Raw genomic sequence first — 19442 nt, forward strand, 5'->3', positions numbered from 1 at the left:
TGATGAGATAAGTAAGATTACTTTGATGGATGGATGAAATAATTGAGAATGTTTATCATGGTTCTTGTTCTTTGTACTTTGTAAACACTTTAAGTTTGAAGAGTTTCTTGAAGTGGATCATATTAGTACATTGTTTGATTGTTTTGCTTAATCCATTCCATAATTTAATTCCACATACTGATATACTGAAGGTCTTAAGTGTTGTACGTGCATACAAATGTTTTAAATTAAATTTTTCTCTAAGATTATATTTCTCCTCTTTCTTTGAGAAGAATTGTTGTATATCTTGGGTAGCAGGTTATAGTTTGCTTTGTGTATATTTTTAGCTGTTTGCAAATTCACTATAAAGATCACACGAAACATGCACATGTTGTTTAGTGCCTGGTATTTGGACCTTAGTAGATCAGTAATTGGAACAAGACATTCAAAAGGCATTATTCACCCTTAGAGGTTTTTTTTTTTTTTTTGCCTTGTTCACAATCATTATGAAAAACACTATGACGGATGTATTTTTTTTAATGCATTCTAAATATTAAATAAATACGATCAAAAGTCTGCTTACAATAGAGCCAATAGGAGTCGCACTATTCCGCCTATAACAGTCCTTTGAAAACATGCAAATACTTCCATTAGGGTTTTATATAAATGATGTAAGTATATATGTAATGTAGTACCATTTATAATAGCATCTAATCATTACGTAATTTGATAATTTTACGCATAAGCGGCACATTCATTTCAAAAATGCATTTGACACTGATTACAACTCACTGCAAACATAATAAAACATCGCTTATTAAAGTTAAAGTTAAAGTTAAAGTACCAATGATTGTCACACACACACTAGGTGTGGCGAAATTATTCTCTGCATTTAACCCATCACCCTTGATCACCCCCTGGGAGGTGAGGGGAGCAGTGGGCAGCAGCGGTGGCCGCGCCCGGGAATCATTTTTGGTGATTTAACCCCCAATTCCAACCCTTGATACTGAGTGCCAAGCAGGGAGGTAATGGGTCCCATTTTTATAGTCTTTGGTATGACTCGGCCGGGGTTTGAACCCACAACCTACCGATCTCAGGGCGGACACTCTAACCACTAGGCCACTGAGTAGGTGACCTATTGTACAATGTCTGCTGTCATTAGGATGCCGACTGCTAGGATGTTCGTATATTCCCATTTAAATGAAGAATGACTCGTAAGCCTTGTGAAGAAAAGGAGGGTGGAACCAAGTGTCTTTTTGTGTCGTTCTCGCCATTCCCGGGTATAAACGGATTGTCAAAGTGTGCCAATTTGTCGGAGTACGCCCTCATCCTTCTACTCTCCAGGTGAGAGGCATGATTTATGATCTACAGTAAACTTTAACGAGCAAAGTAAACGAGGAAGCAAACTTGTGATCACGGCGGCGCTATAAATAGTTGGTCTGTGTTAGCGCTTACAATAACAATATCACTAATACTTGTTAATATTTAATATTAATAATATTTATTAGTAAAACAATCTTGCCTTCCTTCATACTTACGAGTCGTTTGGAATTTGCCCCGATTTGTGACGTTTTTGGCAATTGTTACATCAGGGGATTATCCATATATGGTAGAGATTTACCCGTAGTGCTTTGCTCGAGTCCGTCGTTGTAGTCAATAAGTTCCTTCTTTTTTTTGCTTTCCTCTCGTTGTGGGCAGACTGGCTTGTACATGCACATGCATCTTCCACTGTTGCCATTTCTAATCAGTTTAATGACCTTATTATTTTTAGTGATGCTGCAGCGTAGGGCTCTAGTTAGCTTCTGATCCTACACAGCAAACACAACACACGCTTCAGTATGGCTGTGTCTTTAAAATTTTCAACATCAAGTCATTAGAAGCTCTTCACCTACACGCACACACATGTGTAAGCGTGTGTGTGCGTGTGTGTGTGTGTGTATGTGTGTGTGTGTGTGTGTGTGTGCAGACATTGCCTAAAATAGCTGCTCCATATTTCAATGAGTGCAGCGAATGTCTAATCAATGTCGCAGCCTTTCCCTGAAGACGGCTCGCTCAATACAAGTATGTGCTTTTTTTGTATGGGATAATTGTGTATATTTACAAAAACAAATACATTATTCGTTAAAAAAAAACATAACAGGTAGAATGATACAAAAAGTATTGTAATAGGCTATAAGGGCGAGACAAATGCACGCAAAGTTTATTTCTAATTAACTTCATATGTGACAGACATGTTACACGTTGCAGAAGGTATTACACTAATTCTATAAATGCAATGCAAATAAACGTGGTGATATCTAAGAGCCAAAATTATAAGTCAAGTTAAGAAAGAACACAAACAAAGGACCCAGATTTCCCTCGCCCGGACGCGGGTCAACGGGGCCCCCCTCTGGAGCCAGGCCCGTAGGTGGGGCACAATGGCGAGCGCCTGGTGGCCGGGCTTGTCCCCATGGGGCCCGGCCGGGCACAACCCGAAGAGGCAACGTAGGTCCCCCCTCCAATGGGGGGGCCATAGAGGTCGGGTGCAGTGTGAGCTGGGCAACAGCCGAAGGCAGGGCACTTGGCGGTCCAATCCTCGGCTACATAAACTAGCTCTTGGGACGTGGAACGTCACCTCGCTGGGGGGGGGGGAGGAGCTTGAGCTAGTGCGTGAGGTGGAGAAGTTCCGGCTAGATATAGTTGGACTCACTTCGACGCACAGCAAGGGCTCTGGAACCAGTTCTCTTGAGAGGGGCTGGACTCTCTTCCACTCTGGCATTGCCAGCAGTGAGAGGCGACGGGCTGGGGTGGAAATTCTTGTTGCTCCCCCGGCTCAAACCCTGCACGTTGGGAGTTCAACCCGGTGGACGAGAGGGTAGCTTCCCTCCGCCTTCGGGTGGGGGAACGGGTCCTGACTGTTGTTTGGGCTTACGCGCCAAACGGCAGCACAGAGTACCTACCCTTTTTGGAGTCACTCGAGGGAGTACTGGAGAGTGCTCTCCCGGGTGATTCCCTCGTTCTATTGGGGGACTTCAACGCTCATGTTGGCATCGACAGTGAAACCTGGAGAGGCGTGATTGGGAAGAATGCCCGCCCGGATCTGAACCCGAGTGGTGTTATTGGACTTTTGCGCTCGTTACAGATTGTCACACCATGTTCAAACATAAGGGTGTCCATATGTGCACTTGGCACCAGGACACCCTAGGCCGCAGTTCCATGATCGACTTTGTAGTTGTGTTATCGGATTTGCGGTCTCATGTTTTGGACACTCGGGTGAGAGGGCCGGAGCTTTCTACTGATCACCACCTGGTGATGAGTTTGCTGCGATGGTGGGGGAGGATGCCAGACAGACTTGGCAGGCCCAAACGCATTGTGAGGGTTTGCTGGGAAGACCTGGCAGAGTCTCCTGTCAGAGAGAATTTCAATTCCCACCTCCGGAAGAACTTTGAACATGTCATGAGGGAGGCGCTGGACATTGAGTACGAGTGGACGATGTTCTGTACCTCTATTGTTGAGGCGGCCGATTGGAGCTGTGGCCGCAAGGTGGTTGGTGCCTGTCATGGCGGTAATCCTAGAACCCGCTGGTGGACACCAGCGGTGAGGGATGCCGTCAAGCTGAAGAAAGAGTCCTATCAGGCTCTTTTGCTCATAGGACTCCGGAGGCAGCAGACAGGTAATGACAGGCCAAGCGGTGTGCGGCTTCAGCGGTCGCGGAGGCAAAAACTCGGACATGGGAGGAGTTCGGGGAAGCCATGGAAAACGACTTCCAGACGGCTTCGAAGCGATTCTGGACCACCATCCGACGCCTCAGGAAGGGAAAGCAGTGCAATGTCAACACCGTGTATGGTGGGGATGGTTTCTGCTGACCTTGACTGCGGATGCCCTTTGAGACACTTGTGATTTAGGGCTATATAAATAAACATTGATTGATTGATTGATGTTGTGGATCGGTGGAGCGAATACTTTGAAGACCTCCTCAATCCTACCAGCACGTCTTCCTATGAGGAAGCAGTGCCTGGGGAATCTGTGGTGGGCTCTCCTATTTCTGGGGCTGAGGTTGCCGAGGTAGTTAAAAGGTTCCTCGGTGGCAAGGCCCCAGGGGTGGATGAGATCCGCCCAGAGTTCCTTAAGGCTCTGGATGCTGTGGGTCTGTCTTGGTTGACAAGACTCTGCAGCATCGCGTGGACATCGGGGGCGGTACCTCTGGATTGGCAGACCGGGGTGGTGGTTCCTATCTTTAAGAAGGGGAACCCGTATGGTGTGTTCCAACTATTGTGGGATCACACTCGTCAGCCTTCCCGGTAAGGTCTATTCAGGTGTACTGGAGAGGAGGCTACACCGGATAGTCCAACCTCGGATTCAGGAGGAACAGTGTGGTTTTCGTTCTGGTCGTGGAACTGTGGACCAGCTCTATACTCTCGGCAGGGTCCTTGAGGGTGCATGGGAGTTTGCCCAACCAGTCTACATGTGCTTTGTGGACTTGGAGAAGGCATTCGACCGTGTACCCTGTGGGGAGTGCTCAGAGAGTATGGGGTAACGGACTGTCTGATTGTTTGTCATTCTTGTTTGGTATGGGTTCACAGTGTGGCGCATATTTGTAACAGTGTTAAAGTTGTTTATATGGCCACCCTCAGTGTGACCTATATGGCTATTGACCAAGTATGTCTTGCAATCACGTACGTGTGTAGAAGCCACATACAACATGTGACTGGTCCGGCACGCTGTTTGTAAGAAGAAAAAGCGGCCGCGACGACAGGTTGTAGAGGACTCTAAAGGCAGTGCCATCACGGCACGCCCTCAATATTGTTGTCCGGGTGAAAATCGTGAGAAATTCGGGAGAATGGTTGCCCCGGGAGATTTTCGAGAGGGGCACTGAAATTCGAGAGTCTCCCGGGAAAATCGGGAGGGTTGGCAAGTATGCTGCTCAGAGAGTATGGAGTATCAAACTGTCTGATTGTGGCGGTCCGCTCCCTGTACGATCAGTGTCAGAGCTTGGTCCGCATTGCCGGCAGTAAGTCGGACACATTTCCAGTGAGGGTTGAACTCCGCCAAGGCTGCCCTTTGTCACCGATTCTGTTCATAACTTTTATGGACAGAATATCTAGGCGCAGTCAAGGCGTTGAGGGGATCCGGTTTGGTGGCTGCAGGATTAGGTCTCTGCTTTTTGCAGATGATGTGGTCCTGATGGCTTCATCTGGCCAGGATCTTCAGCCCTCACTGGATCGGTTCGCAGCCGAGTGTGAAGCGACTGGGATGAGAATCAGCACCTCCAAGTCCGAGTCCATGGTTCTCGCCCGGAAAAGGGTGGAGTGCCATCTCTGGGTTGGGGAGGAGACCCTGCCCCAAGTGGAAGAGTTCAAGTACCTCGGAGTCTTGTTCATTGTTTATGTTCCTTGGTTTTTTTGTTGTTGTTTTGTTTTTTGTTTTTCTCTATGCGTTTTTAACCTGTAAAGCACTTTGGTTCAATTTAAAAGTTGTTGAAAACGTGCTATATAAATAAAGTTTACTTGACTTGACTTGACTTGTTCACGAGTGAGGGAAGAGTGGATCGTGAGATCGACAGGCGGATCGGTGCGGCGTCTTTAGTAATGCGGACGATGTATCGATCCGTTGTGGTGAAGAAGGAGATGAGCCGGAAGGCAAAGCCCTCAATTTACCGGTCGATCTACGTTCCCATCCTCATCTATGGTCATGAGCTTTGGGTTATGACCGAAAAGACAAGATCACGGGTACAAGCGGCCGAAATGAGTGTCCTCCGCCGGGTAATAATTATTATAATTGGTTATCAAGAGAATGTGAAAGTTCAACTTCTACCTTGTTTACTTCCGTGACGACCTCCTTAAAGTTTTTTAATCAATCAGAAATATCAAGAAGCTAAAATGTGCTGTAGATAAACAACCCAATAATAACCTCAAGTCACTCCTTTCAACATTTAAAAAGCAATGCAATAAATTAAGAAAAAAGACAACTAACCTGACTAAATCCTTAAAAAAAAAATTACATTACCGTCAAAATAGAGGAAAACACAAATAAGCCACGTGAGCCCTGGAAAATCCTCAACAACCAGCTTCCTGGTTGCAGCCAGAAACTTAAAACCAGACTCACCAACATCAACATCAAGGAGGGTGACTCCCTCATTACAGACAAAATGGAGGTCGTAAGCAGACTTAACACCTTTTTCACCAGCATAGCCACAACTCTAGTCAACAAGCTGTCCCACCACTCTGGTCGCTTTGGTGTAGAACACATTAAAGCCTTCTACAGAAAGCTAGGAGTATCAAACGATTTCAAATTAGAAATGGTCTCAGCTGACGAGGTGATTAAAAAATTGAGCGCGCTCCACCCAAACAAGGCCACCGACCTTGATAATATCCCCTCCAGATTCCTCAGGGACTCTGCCACCACCATTGCCCCGATCATCACGCACATAATAAACCTCTCAATTACTCAAGGCCAAGTACCAAAAGATTTGAAAATAGCAAGAGTAACTCCACTCTTTAAAAAAGGAAGCAAATTAGAACCTGGCAACTACCGACCTGTTTCTATTCTCAGTTCCATTTCGAAAGTAATGGAAAAAATAGTTTATGAACAGGTCGATAGTTACCTTGCCACAAATAAACTCATGTACAAATTCCAATCCGGCTTCAGAACTAACCACTCCACTGACACATGCCTTCTCTATCTGACCGACCACATCAAACATGAGGTGGACGCGGGCAAATACTGCGGCATGGTCATGCTGGACCTTCAGAAGGCCTTTGAAACCGTTGACCACGCTATACTGTTGGATAAGCTCAGAGCAATCGGATTTGATAAAACCTCATCGAGCTGGATGCAATCTTACTTGGAGGGGAGGAAACAGGTGGTTGAGTTGAACGGCACCGTGTCCCCCCCCCCTCTCAGTAAGCTGTGGAGTCCCCCAAGGCAGTATATTAGGGCCTTTACTGTTCCTAATATATATAAACGACATGTCATCAGCATGCGACTGTGAATTGTTTTTGTTTGCGGATGACTCGGCCCTGCTGGTATCTGGCAAGGACAAGTCACAGGTGGAGAAAATCCTCAGTGCTGAACTCTGTAGAATTTGCACCTGGCTCGCTGACAACAAGCTATCCATACACTTAGGTCAAACGGAATCCATCCTGTTTGGGTCCCACATCAACCTTAAGAAAGTCAGTGACTTCACTATAAAAGTGGGTGACATTGTTATCGCCAGGAAGGATGAGGTCACCTACCTAGGTTCCATTCTAGAAGCTAATCTTTCCTGTGATAAAATGACAACCAAGGTAATCAAAAAGGTCAACCAACCAACGAGATTTCTCTATAGAATCTCCTCTCTGGTCAACAAAAGCACCGTGAAGATTCTGGCGGGAACTCTCGTTCAACCCTTTTTCGATTACGCATGCACCTCCTGGTACCCTAGCACCTCCAAAACCCTAAAATCTAGACTCCAAACATCCCAGAACAAGCTAGTCAGATTACTTCTAGACCTCCACCCCAGATCACACCTCACTCCTACCCACTTCTCCAAAGTGGGCTGGCTCAGGGTGGACGACAGAGTAAAACAACTTGCACTGAGCCTTGTCTATAAAACCCGCTACACCTCCATGATACCGAAGTACATGTCAAACTACTTCCTCCACTAACCACGTTAAACCCAGATTCCGATCTAACAAAGGTCTTAACTCATTCTCTTTCTATGCCACATCAATGTGGAATGCACTCCCAACAGGTGTAAAAGAAAGGGCATCTCTATCCTCCTTCAAAACCGCACTAAAAGAACACCTCCAGGCAACTTCAACCCTAAACTAACACCCTCCCTTCCTCATCATACCTCCTCGGATTGTAAATAATCAAATGTAAACAATCAAATGTAGTCACTTTTTCTTATCATTTCTGATCTCTCTCTCTGTGTCCAATACTTGCTGTACATATGTACCAAGTCAGACCTACACTGTTCCAATGTCAATTTCTCTGATGATGCAATTGTTGATGACTGAAGTGTTGATTCCAACCAAACTTACCCCCCCCCCCCTCCATATCCCACACCCCGGATTGTAAATAATGTAAATAATTAAATTTATATACTGTGATGATTATCTTGTGTGATGACTGTATTATGAAAATAGTATATATCTGTATCATGAATCAATTTAAGTGGACCCCGACTTAAACAAGTTGAAAAACTTATTCAGGTGTTACCATTTAGTGGTCAATTGTACGGAATATGTACTTCACTGTTCAACCTACTAATAAAAGTTTCAATCAATCAATCAATCAATGCCAAACATGGTAGGTGTGGAGAGTGTTTTGCATTGTCTCCATAATTCCTTGTACTGGGTATAAATGGGTGTAATTTAGATTTGTATGTTTTGTTGTTGTTGATTGGATGCTTTTTATAATATCTACAAAGTTCAATGAGTAGGTTGTGTTATGTGTGACCATGTTTGTTGAGTGTTTATGCTGGTTGATTTTTTTTTTTTTTTTGCACCATGTCTAGGGAAGGTTCTTTGATTGGATCATATAAGTAAATGATGCGCTGTATTTCCTTACAAGTACAAATAATGATTGAGTTATTTTCGTTGAGCAGGTTATTTGTGGAAATCCTTGTCTATTCCTAGCAATCAAGATTTGTGGTCGGTCAACAGCCTTGGCAAGACACTTATAGTAATGCTCTATGTACTATATCTGCTGTATGCATCATAACACAAATTATATTTATAACTAACATGTGAATCAAGCTCTCTATTTTAATGAAACCAATAACATCAAAATAAATATTGCCTTATTCCTGAGACATTTGGAGCATCTTTATGGCCTCTGAGAAACCACACAAGTGGCGATATTGTTACATCGCGATCAGGAGATTTTTGTCAACCGGTGGGCATCGATAACAATGGGAATCATAATAACATTGCCTGTTTTTCGGGCAAATCGTTCCATTCAATATTCACGACATTTACTGACACTTGATTTATTAAAATCAAGTATTTGTAATCAGCTCTATCTTTATCTCGTTACTTCCTTCCCCCCCTGACAAATAAATAAGTGAACCTTAAGGACAAAAGTGTTACATGGACACTTTTGGCCCATTGCATGAACTTGTTAATAATACGACATAATAAAAGATGTCACAGGCAGTGTTGGGACTAACGCGTTACTTTGTAACGCGTTACTGTAACGCCGTTACTTTCGGCGGTAACTAGTAGTCTAACGCGTTATTTTTTATATTCAGGAACTCAGTAACCGTTACTACATGATGCGTTACTGAGTTATTTTAAGTTATTTTTTATATAGTATCGGCTAGAAACTGTGTTTTATTGGAGAGCTGCAGAAGAGGCGATCTACCGGTTGATCTATGGAAAGGCGCGCTCTGTATGTCGCGCTCTGTATGTGCGCGTGTGCGTGTGGGTGGGGATAGTGGTGGGTGGGGTCTGTGTTTACTAACAGGACATCATAGCGGAGCCGAAGCAGAGTTTCTTAATATGGAGATATTCTCACTACTTGTATTTTGTCGAGACTCGAGCACAATGAAAAAAACATTTTAGTTAAATGTAAGTTGTGTCTTGGATCAAAGATCCTATCTACTGCCCAAAACAGCAATTCAATTCTGCTGAAACAGCTACAAAAGCAACAGGCTTCGACAAAGCATGTAAAGAGAGACACAGACTCCGATGCCACTTCACCTTCACCTAAGGATTTTAACGGAGGGACTGCGAGCCGGAACAACATTGATAGAGCCATTGCAGCATATGTGCTAGAAGACATGAAGGTTATTTCTACAGTGGAGTCACCCGCTTTCAGGCAGCTAATTAGCATGATACCGGCGTCAAACAGCAAATGGCACAGAAAACATTTTCCACGTACATGGAAAGTGAATACATAAACATGGAAAGCGAGCTAAAGAAAACACTCCAAACTCTGCCTCTGCTCATCATTCAGCACTGAAGGTACACACACTCTTGTCAATTCTCTTATATACTGTTTCATTCTAGACTTCTAGAGTGTTTGATTATCACATCACTCTAAATGTATAGACTATAAAGTTCACAAACATAAAGAGGGATCCTAGTGGGCCAGGCCAATCTTTCCTTTTCTCTAAACTAAAATTGGGGAAATGCGTAGAGTGTTCTGGGCTTCAGTACAGTGTTGATCTCCTCAACACATGATTTTATTTCACAATTCCTTGAGAGAGAAAAAGGCCTGGTTAGGCGTGTGTATAGCAGTATGTATGCTGTATATAGTGACATGACATATTATCATGTCATGTGTGCCTTCCTTGGGTGAAGCCACATTTACAGCTATATTGTGACATGTTGTAATTATGCGGTTTGTTATTTATGTACTGTATGTTATGTTGCCGCTATTTGAAATAGTTTTGTCAATTTGTTCTTACCCGAAATAAATTGGCCCTCTGAAACATATCTTTGTCTTTGTGTGTTGTATGTAGAGCACATTGCTTAGCAGAGTTCAGTGATGCAAATGCATGTCAAGTTGATCAACAGATTGTATTATTCTCCAGTGCAATAACAGTACTGATATGAAGGATAAAAGGGCATTAATGGGAGCCTTAAAAAGAAAAAAAAAGAAAGAAGTAACTAAATAGTTACTTTTCACAGTAACGCATTACTTTTTGGTGTAAGTAACTGAGTTAGTAACTGAGTTACTTTTGAAATTAAGTAACTAGTAACTGTAACTAGTTACTGGTTTTCAGTAACCAACCCAACACTGGTCACAGGACATTTAGCTAACAGTGCTGGTAAGTCAGCAATATAAAGACAAATGCTTTAAAAACCAGACAGACCAACCTGAGGCCTTGTTCAAACAGTAGGTCGATTCAGAATTTTTTCGGCCATATGTGACCTGTTTCGATTTTTTCTATGTCAATGTGAACAGTATAATTCCACTTTTTTTTTAAAACCGACCAAGGCCTCTTTCGTGCGTAGATATAAATCAGATATGTATCCGATGCGACTGTAGTCTGAACAACTGAGTCACTTTCACCCGACCAATGCGTCATCGAAAACAAGCGTCATGGTTCTTCGCCAAAATAGAAAGTTGCTAAATAAATACAGTATTTTCCGGACTATAGAGCGAGGTATATAAGCTGCTATTACTAAAAAAAAACAAACATATATATATTTTCCATATATAAGCCGCAGATGAATACGTTGTGAAATGAGTTATTTACATGAAAGATTCTGTAAATGTTTATTGACATACCTTGATTGTAGGGCTGGGCGATATATCGATATGCGCGATATATCGCGGGTTTGTCTCTGTGCGATATAGAAAATGACTATATCGTGATATCGAGTATACGTTCTCACGCAGTTGCTTTTAGCTGCGGGCATTACACTACAGGCTCTCCTCCTCTTTCCAGTCTCTCCTTCTCACAGACAGACAAGCGCACCTTCTTACACACGTCACATACTGTTACGTCATACGTCACATAGTATACGCTAGAGATGCGCGGTTTGCGGACACAACCGCGGAGTCCGCGGATTATCCGCGGGTCGGGCGGTTGAAATAAAAAAAAATTAGATTTTATCCGCGGGTCGGGTCGGGCGGTTGAAATAAAAAAAAAAAAGATTTTAAATAGATTCAGGCGGGTGGCAGTTAAACCAATTCGGAAATATATATACATAGTTAAATGTTGTTACCCACATACGAAAAACGAGCAGGCACCTGCAGCATATGCCACAACAGAAGAAGAAAAAAAAAAGAGATGGACACTTTTACGGAGCGGAGAAGGGACGCCTCGCCGGGGTCCGGGACCGAGGCCCCTTCCCCCGAGAGGGCCCCACCGGGAGCCGTAGCTGAGGTGATCCGCGAGAAGGGCCCGACGCACGTCCAGGGTCACCACCGCGCCCACCGCACCGACACCCCGCCTCGTCCGCCTTCGCCGCGGCCGGCGTCACGCGCAGCAGGTAAGGGCAGCTTACCTGCCCGCCACCCCCGTGGCCGGGGGCTCGTAACAGGGGTCACTCCGCGCGCTCCGCCCGCGCAGCTTACCTGCCCGCCACCCCCGTTGCCGGGGGCGCGTAACAGGGGTCACTCCGCGCGCAGTGCGCTCACGAAAGGGGTGGGGCTTACCCTGGTGAGCCGAGTGGGCCACTTTTGGTAAGCAGAACTGGCGCTGCGGGATGAACCGAACGCCGGGTTAAGGCGCCCGATGCTGACGCTCATCAGACCCCAGAAAAGGTGTTGGTTGATATAGACAGCAGGACGGTGGCCATGGAAGTCGGAACCCGCTAAGGAGTGTGTAACAACCCACCTGCCGAATCAACTAGCCCTGAAAATGGATGGCGCTGGAGCGTCGGGCTCATACCCGGCCGTCGCCGGCAGCGAGAGCCGCGAGGGCTAAGCCGCGACGAGTAGGATGGCCGCCGCGGTGCGCGCTGAAGCCGCGGTGCGCGCTGAAGCCTCGGGCGCGAGCCCGGGTGGAGCCGCCACGGGTGCGAGGGACATCGCACCTCCACGCGCTTGGAGGTGCGCTCAGCGCGGCTCCCAGATGATTGCGCACTGGTGTGCGTCTGGGCCATGACAGCGTGGCACGCGAATGTCTCTGCTGCATTGGATCAGTCTCCTTTCTTTAACAGGCAAAAGCTTTATAACCTCACTAATGCCTTGCATCGTCTATATTAGATATATAACAACGGGCGGGTGGCGGATGGCGGGCGGGTGCGGTTTTGATTAAATATTAATTCGGGTGGATGGCGGATGGTTGACGACTTTTGTGATGCGGTTGCGGATGAAATAATTGCCTATCCGCGCATCTCTAGTATACACCCTCTCCGAGCAGAGAGGTAGCAGCATGGCTAATGTTAGCTGTGATGCTAGCGGAGTTGTGCGAGCGCGAATACGAGAGAAAGAAGGTGTGAATCTGGTAACAAGTGGAGGAATAATTAATTCCCAAGAAAAACAGCAGGGGTCCATCGTCTGGCGGTGGTTTGGCTTCAAGTGGGAAGATGTTGAACAGACAACCGTAATTTGTCAAGTGTGGGGCGAAAGCGTTGCTATAAAAAGTAGCATTACTGCTGCAACAAACAGTTCAGGGTGTCCCAAGTTACCGGAGTGTGTTAGGTAAGGAGGAGGAGTTTTGTCCCTCCAGAGTTGTTGCCCTAGGGCTGTGACGTAGGGTGTGTGTGGTTGTGGAAGGAGGTGTGTGATGTTGACATTAAAGAAGCGGTGGCTACCGAACCTGCTTTAATGTCTCCCGTTTATTTTATTAGATAAATACGCTGTGTAGGCGAACTCAGGACACTCGGCTACACTGCTAATATGTAGCATCATTTGAAAAGTCACCCGCTAGACAATGAAGAGTGCTTCCTCCGCACGTCAATATCGCCGTTTCGGTGCCACACGTCCACACCATCAAAATGCCGAAGCAAACATTTCCAGATCAACACCGTATGAAAAAAATAGTGATTTTTTTTAGTTGTGATTTCCTTCTCTGCATGAAAGTTTAAAAGTAACATATATTAATGCAGTATGAAGAAGAATGTTTTAATGTAGACACATAGAATCATCATACTGCTGTGATTATATGCATCAAGTGTTCATTCAAGGCTAAGGCAAAATATCGAGATATATATCGTGTATCGCGATATGGCCTTAAAATATTGCGATATTAAAAAAAGGCAATATCGCCCAGCCATACTTGATTGTTTCCAAACGGTGTCTCTAACACGGCAGTAAAACGTTTGATCAAACAAAACATATGTCATCGTCATGGACCCACTAACGGCAAAAGCTAGCTCTCCAATCAGCTAAACAGACTCAATAAGTCCACGGCGACGTTTTGGTGAATTTACAAAACTGAAACAATATTGTAAGTTAATAATACTAACAAACAAATTCATAAACGTGTTAGCATATTAGCTAATGATAACAACGCTAGTTTCATTACATTATGATAGCACATACAAATATGCATGAAAACACTCCTACAGACATCACATATGGGACGGTTTAGTAAGTAAGAATTGTTTTAGTTGTATAGTAAAACATACAAACGTTGCTTGGAGTGATGAATGAAGAATCCATACGAGTAGAAACGCTGTGGACGATTAAAAGACAGAATTCTACTTCCGGTTCAAAGTGCAGTCTAAAAAGAAGAGCACTGCAGAACCTGCAGTGAGTGAACTCGTCTAAAGGTGGCGCCATAGCACAAAGAATAACACACCTTTTTAGTGTATTTGCTTGTTTTGGGGGGGGGGGGGTTTGGCCATCATCGGAGAAAAATCCTTAAATTAGCCGCACCGTTTTATGAGCCGCAGGGTGCAAAGCGTAGGAAAAAAGTATGAGTTTACGGCAGTTGAAAAATGTAGCAAAAGACAGACGGAAATAATGCTTTAGGAACTAATTTCAAAGTTCCACCACTCCTGTCTCTGACTGCTCACCCACACGTTCTTCGGAGCTGACGTCAAAGCAAATGTCCCACAAACCGCGAGAACCTAAAAGCTTGCCATCTTCCTACTTAATCTTCTAACCATCCATCCATCCATCCATCCATCTTCTTCCGCTTATCCGAGGTCGGGTCGCGGGGGCAGCAGCCTAAGCAGGGAAGCCCAGACTTCCCTCTCCCCAGCCACTTCGTCCAGCTCTTCCTGTGGGACCCCGAGGCGTTCCCAGGCCAGCCGGGAGACATAGTCTTCCCAACGTGTCCTGGGTCTTCCCCGCGGCCTCCTACCGGTCGGACGTGCCCTAAACACCTCCCTATGGAGGCGTTCGGGTGGCATCCTGACCAGATGCCCGAACCACCTCATCTGGCTCCTCTCGATGTGGAGGAGCAGCGGCTTTACTTTGAGCTCCTCCCGGATGGCAGAGCTTCTCACCCTATCTCTGAGAGCCGCGCCACCCGGCGGAGGAAACTCATTTCGGCCGCTTGTACCCGTGATCTTGTCCTTTCGGTCATAACCCAAAGCTCATGACCATAGGTGAGGATGGGAACGTAGATCGACCGGTAAATTGAGAGCTTTGCCTTCCGGCTCAGCTCCTTCTTCACCACAACGGATCGATACAGCGTCCGCATTACTGAAGACGCCGCACCGATCCGCCTGTCGATCTCACGATCCACTCTTCCCTCACTCGTGAACAAGACTCCGAGGTACTTGAACTCCTCCACTTGGGGCAAGATCTCCTCCCCAACCCGGAGATGGCACTCCACCCTTTTCCGGGCGAGAACCATGGACTCGGACTTGGAGGTGCTGATTCTCATCCCAGTCGCATCACACTCAGCTGCAAACCGATCCAGTGAGAGCTGAAGATCCTGGCCAGATGAAGCCATCAGGACCACATCATCTGCAAAAAGCAGAGACCTAATCCTGCAGCCACCAAACCAGATCCCCTCAACGCCTTGACTGCGCCTAGAAATTCTGTCCATAAAACTTATGAACAGAATCTTCTAACCTCAGTTCAGAAAATGTTGACCTTGATTGCACAAAATCCTTGAAGTTGTCACAAATGCACCAGGACTGAGACCTACAAGAACTGGAGCCATGTTTACTCCCGTAAACGCTGCAGCACCTGTGACGCCATGATGCCATGTCTGCATACAGGTCGGATTGCGTTCACGTTAGACATTTTTAGTAATGTGAACGACTACATAAAAAGCTTGGATTTGACAAAAAAAATCAGATTGGACCTACCCTGAATGTAGCCTTAGTTCTATGTGTACCTGAGTAGTACAGTTTCTTCACCATGTCCAGCCATACATACCTCCCGGGGTGGGAACAGAAATCAAAACGTTGGTTTCCAAGCTGCCGTGATGTCTCTTAGGTGGTGGGGATGATGGCAATAATGGAGGTGAGGCTTCCGTGCTACCCGTGACTGTGAGCGAGCGTCGGACAGCCATGTGTGGGTATGGCGCCCTGGTCGGACATGCTGCTTCCATCACGGTAAAGTTTGACGTCATTGTGGATGAGCCACCCGTATTGTTGGGGTACATTTTGGCATTCAATGTGGGAACCGACAGGTGGGAACAGTCAGACATTGCTCGTCTGACTACACTTCGCTGAGGCGGAGTATCTTTCCTCCCTGGGTTCGCAGCCACACCGAATCCCGCTTTCTCATCATCCATACTATTTGAATCTTGTGACATTTTATTCTTACTTTCCGTTACACCGCTGCTATGTGGAACACTTACTCCCGCTTGTCCGTTATATTTCGAATTTCCATTTTCTGTCAGTCTGCCGCCCTCAGTTGAGGCAGGAAGTTCCGAGAGGCTGGGAGATACATTAATGTTACTTCCTGTTAGGTTTCCTACTGCGGGAGTGGTGCCAGGAAGTTGTTTGCCAGAAATGTCCCCTCCTAAAGGTGACTTGAGTCTTGTATCTTCAATCCGGTCTTGAATTTCCAAAGAACAGGCAGTATTGTCACCGATCTTTGAACTGGCACACCCCTCAAAGGAGTGGTTCAATGGGACCTGTCTTGGAGGAAGAACGGTCCCCTTCCTTTGTGTAAACTCCTGGGATTGTTGATTGTAGGCTTCATCTCGACAGGGAAAGGACCAGTTTGAGTTCTGCTGCTGAAAGTTTGAGCCAAAATTAGAGGTTGGTGCAGGGTTAGGTTCCACTGTAGAGTTTATTAATGATTCCCCAGGTGAGGCTAATGCAAACGATGTGGAGGAACAAGAAGAAAGTGGGCTGCTGGGACTTTGTCCTGCACTCCCTAGTGAAAACCTAGCCCCTCTTTCGTCTGGTTTATCCTTTGGTCTAATAACACCTGTTGACTCATCATCTTCTACCTTCAGTGTAGGCGACCTTTGATCCAGGGTACCAGAGGATTTTCTGCCACACTCTAATCTGAGCTCATCCTTAGTACCAGTCACTTTGGATCCCGCCTTCGGGAAATCAGCAAACTTCCCCCCTGGTGCTGTGGTTGCCGGGTCGTATAAGCCACCATGGTGCGTAGAGCCTAGACTGGAAGGTGGCAGCGGAGACTCATCATCTTCTACCTTCAGAGTAGGCAACCTTAGATCCAAAGTTCCTACCACAGTTCCAGAGGATGTTCTGCCACACCCTAATCTCAGCTCATCCTCAGCACCAGTAGTCACTTTGGATCCCTTCTCCGGGAAATCAGCAGACTTCCCCCCAGGTGCGGTGGTGGCCGGGTTGTACAAGCCACCATGGTGCGTAGAGCCTAGGCTAGAAGAGGTGGAAGAGGTCAGGACAGCGGGGGTGTTGGCAGCCATAAGAGTGTTTGTAGGTTGATGCCCACGAGAAGGTCGTCTGCACCCGCTGCTGCCAACAATAATACCAGGCTGCTGCCACTCTGAGTCAGATGAGAAGGATACTTTCCCGTTGTGCAGTTTTGTTCTTTTACTGCTCTTAGTCCTTCTTGGTCTTGTCTGTAGTTCTGGTCCTTCTTCTTCACCACCTCCTTAGTATCCACGAAGGGTCATTTAGGTCCTTTGCACATAAGGGCTCAAAGAAAGAAATGCATGCTTTCCTTAAAGTGGTGCCTGGAAGTTGTGTGTGTGTGCCAAGGTGCTCAGGTGTTATCCGTGCACGCGAAGCACGTGTGCAAGTATTCACAAGCGAGGCAGGGCGAGTGCCAATAAGAGCGAATGTGTGTCTGGTCGTCTCGGTTTCTCTCTCTCGGCTCAGCGCGCGTCAGCTGCGGGGCTAAATTACACCTTGCTTTCTGTCTCTCTGTCGCTCTCTTTCTTTCCCTGACATCACACGGTCACATGACAACCGGGAATGTTCCCTCCTTCGCTGCAGCTGCATTTTGACATCCAGCCGTGGGTGACAAACACGAAAATAATGCCCCCAATTCTGACAGTTTATTCTAACAAACGCCAGATGATAAGACATTTCCTAAAACACATCCCAACAATCAATACTACCCTAAATTCCGGGCTATAAGCCGCTAATTCTTTCCTTTGCTTAGAACCCTGCGGCTTATAAAACGGTGCGGCTAATTTATGGATTTTCCTTGCTAACGCCCATAATGTTTTGTTTTCAATAGTTTTCCTTAAACCTAAGCAGAGACACTTAAATGGTGTGTTACTTGTTTCTTTTTGTTTTTCTTTAACTTTTAAATACCCAGGAAAGTACCATTGGATTAAGAACCTATTTTTCAAGGGAATCCTGCACATTCATCCACTAGTGAAGGTGGCATCAGAAGCAAGGTGGGTGAAGTGTCAAGACACAACGGCCGTGATTAGGATGGCGGAAACTGAGATCGAACCTGCATCCCTCAAGTTGCTGGCACGGCAGCTTTACCATCAGAGCCACGCCAATTGTGCGACAGCGCCATCTTTTGAACGAGTTCGCTCATTGCAATTGCGGGTTGAAAATGTACTTCCGGTTTTAATGCCTCAAACCCGATGTCCGTAGCGTTTCTACTCGTATGGATCCTTCCTTCATCGCTCCAAATATTGTTTGTAAGTTTTACAATATAACTAAAACAATTCTTACTTGCTAAACCGTCCCATGTGTGATGTCTATAGGAGTGTTTTCATGCATATTTGTACGTGCTATGGTCAATGAAGCTAGCGTTGTCATCATTAGCAGATTTGCTAACACGTTTACGAGTGTCTGTGTTAATATTATTAACTTACAAAGGCATTCTTTTTGTATTGTTTCAGTTTCACAAATTCCTCTGTAAATTCACCAAAACGTCACCGTGGAGTTATCGAGTCTGTTTAGTGATCGGAGAGCTAGCTTGCGCAGCTAGTGGGTCCATGACGATGACTTCTATTTTGTTTGATCAGCCATTTTACTGCCGTGTTACAGACACAATTCGGAAACATGGCATTTACAAAATATTTCTGTGTAAATAACTCATTTCATAATGTAATAATCTGCGGCTTATAGTCCGGTGCGGCTAATATATGTAAAAAAAAAAATTATTCTAAAATTTAGTGGGTGCAGCTTTTTTACTGGTTCACTTTATAGTCCAAAAAATACGGTATTCAAATGTGTACCAGTAAAATGCATCTTTACACGTTTCCTCAGGCGTCTTCTGAAACAAATCAGATATTAATCGGATTTTTTCCAAATTTACGCATTAACTAATTTCCAGAGTAATTAATTAGATTTATTAAAGATTCATTCAGTTAGTAATTCAATGACTATTCGGTAAAGTAACAAGTAAATATAATTCATGGCTTTTTAAAAGTCATTTTTAGAACAGTAGTTGGTGCTGGTTCATTGTGTGTCATGTGCTGGCATTGTGGTGACACTAGGATGCAGAGAAGCAGGCGACGTGTAGGTAAAAATAGCTTTTAATGAGTGATAGCAGGTGTTTGTACTCGCTCAAACAGGAAGGCGACGGTGCAAAACAGGAACAATGTGCTCAGTGAAAAAAAGAAACCCACAAGAAATGCAGCAAGGTGCGTGATCCTGAGAATAGAATTGGCAAAAGCGGAGGCACACTGGTGAGGATGAGCTTAAGATGCCACTTGACTTGATTTTACACACAAACTCCAGAATGCTAATCAGGTAGAGGCGAGGGACAAGCGCTCAAAATGT

The 19442-nt window shown here is 45.4% G+C and overlaps 1 protein-coding gene across 2 annotated transcripts in view; it reads right to left on the minus strand.

The window, feature by feature from the left end:
- Positions 1 to 16153, minus strand: part of LOC133579580 (uncharacterized) — a 107444-nt gene extending 91291 nt beyond the window's left edge. Inside the window, exon 1 of one of the 2 annotated variants that reach the window (XM_061934062.2) lies at positions 15682 to 16153. In XM_061934062.2, coding sequence (XP_061790046.1) covers positions 15682 to 16063 — 382 coding nt within the window. In that variant the 5' untranslated portion in view covers positions 16064 to 16153. The remainder of the gene's footprint in view (positions 1 to 15681) is intronic. The other variant, XM_061934066.1, reaches the window with a different exon arrangement.
- Positions 16154 to 19442: the final 3289 nt, after the last annotated feature.

This window comes from Nerophis lumbriciformis, linkage group LG03, assembly GCF_033978685.3.
Source record: "Nerophis lumbriciformis linkage group LG03, RoL_Nlum_v2.1, whole genome shotgun sequence".
NCBI classification, from domain to species: Eukaryota; Metazoa; Chordata; class Actinopteri; order Syngnathiformes; family Syngnathidae; genus Nerophis; species Nerophis lumbriciformis.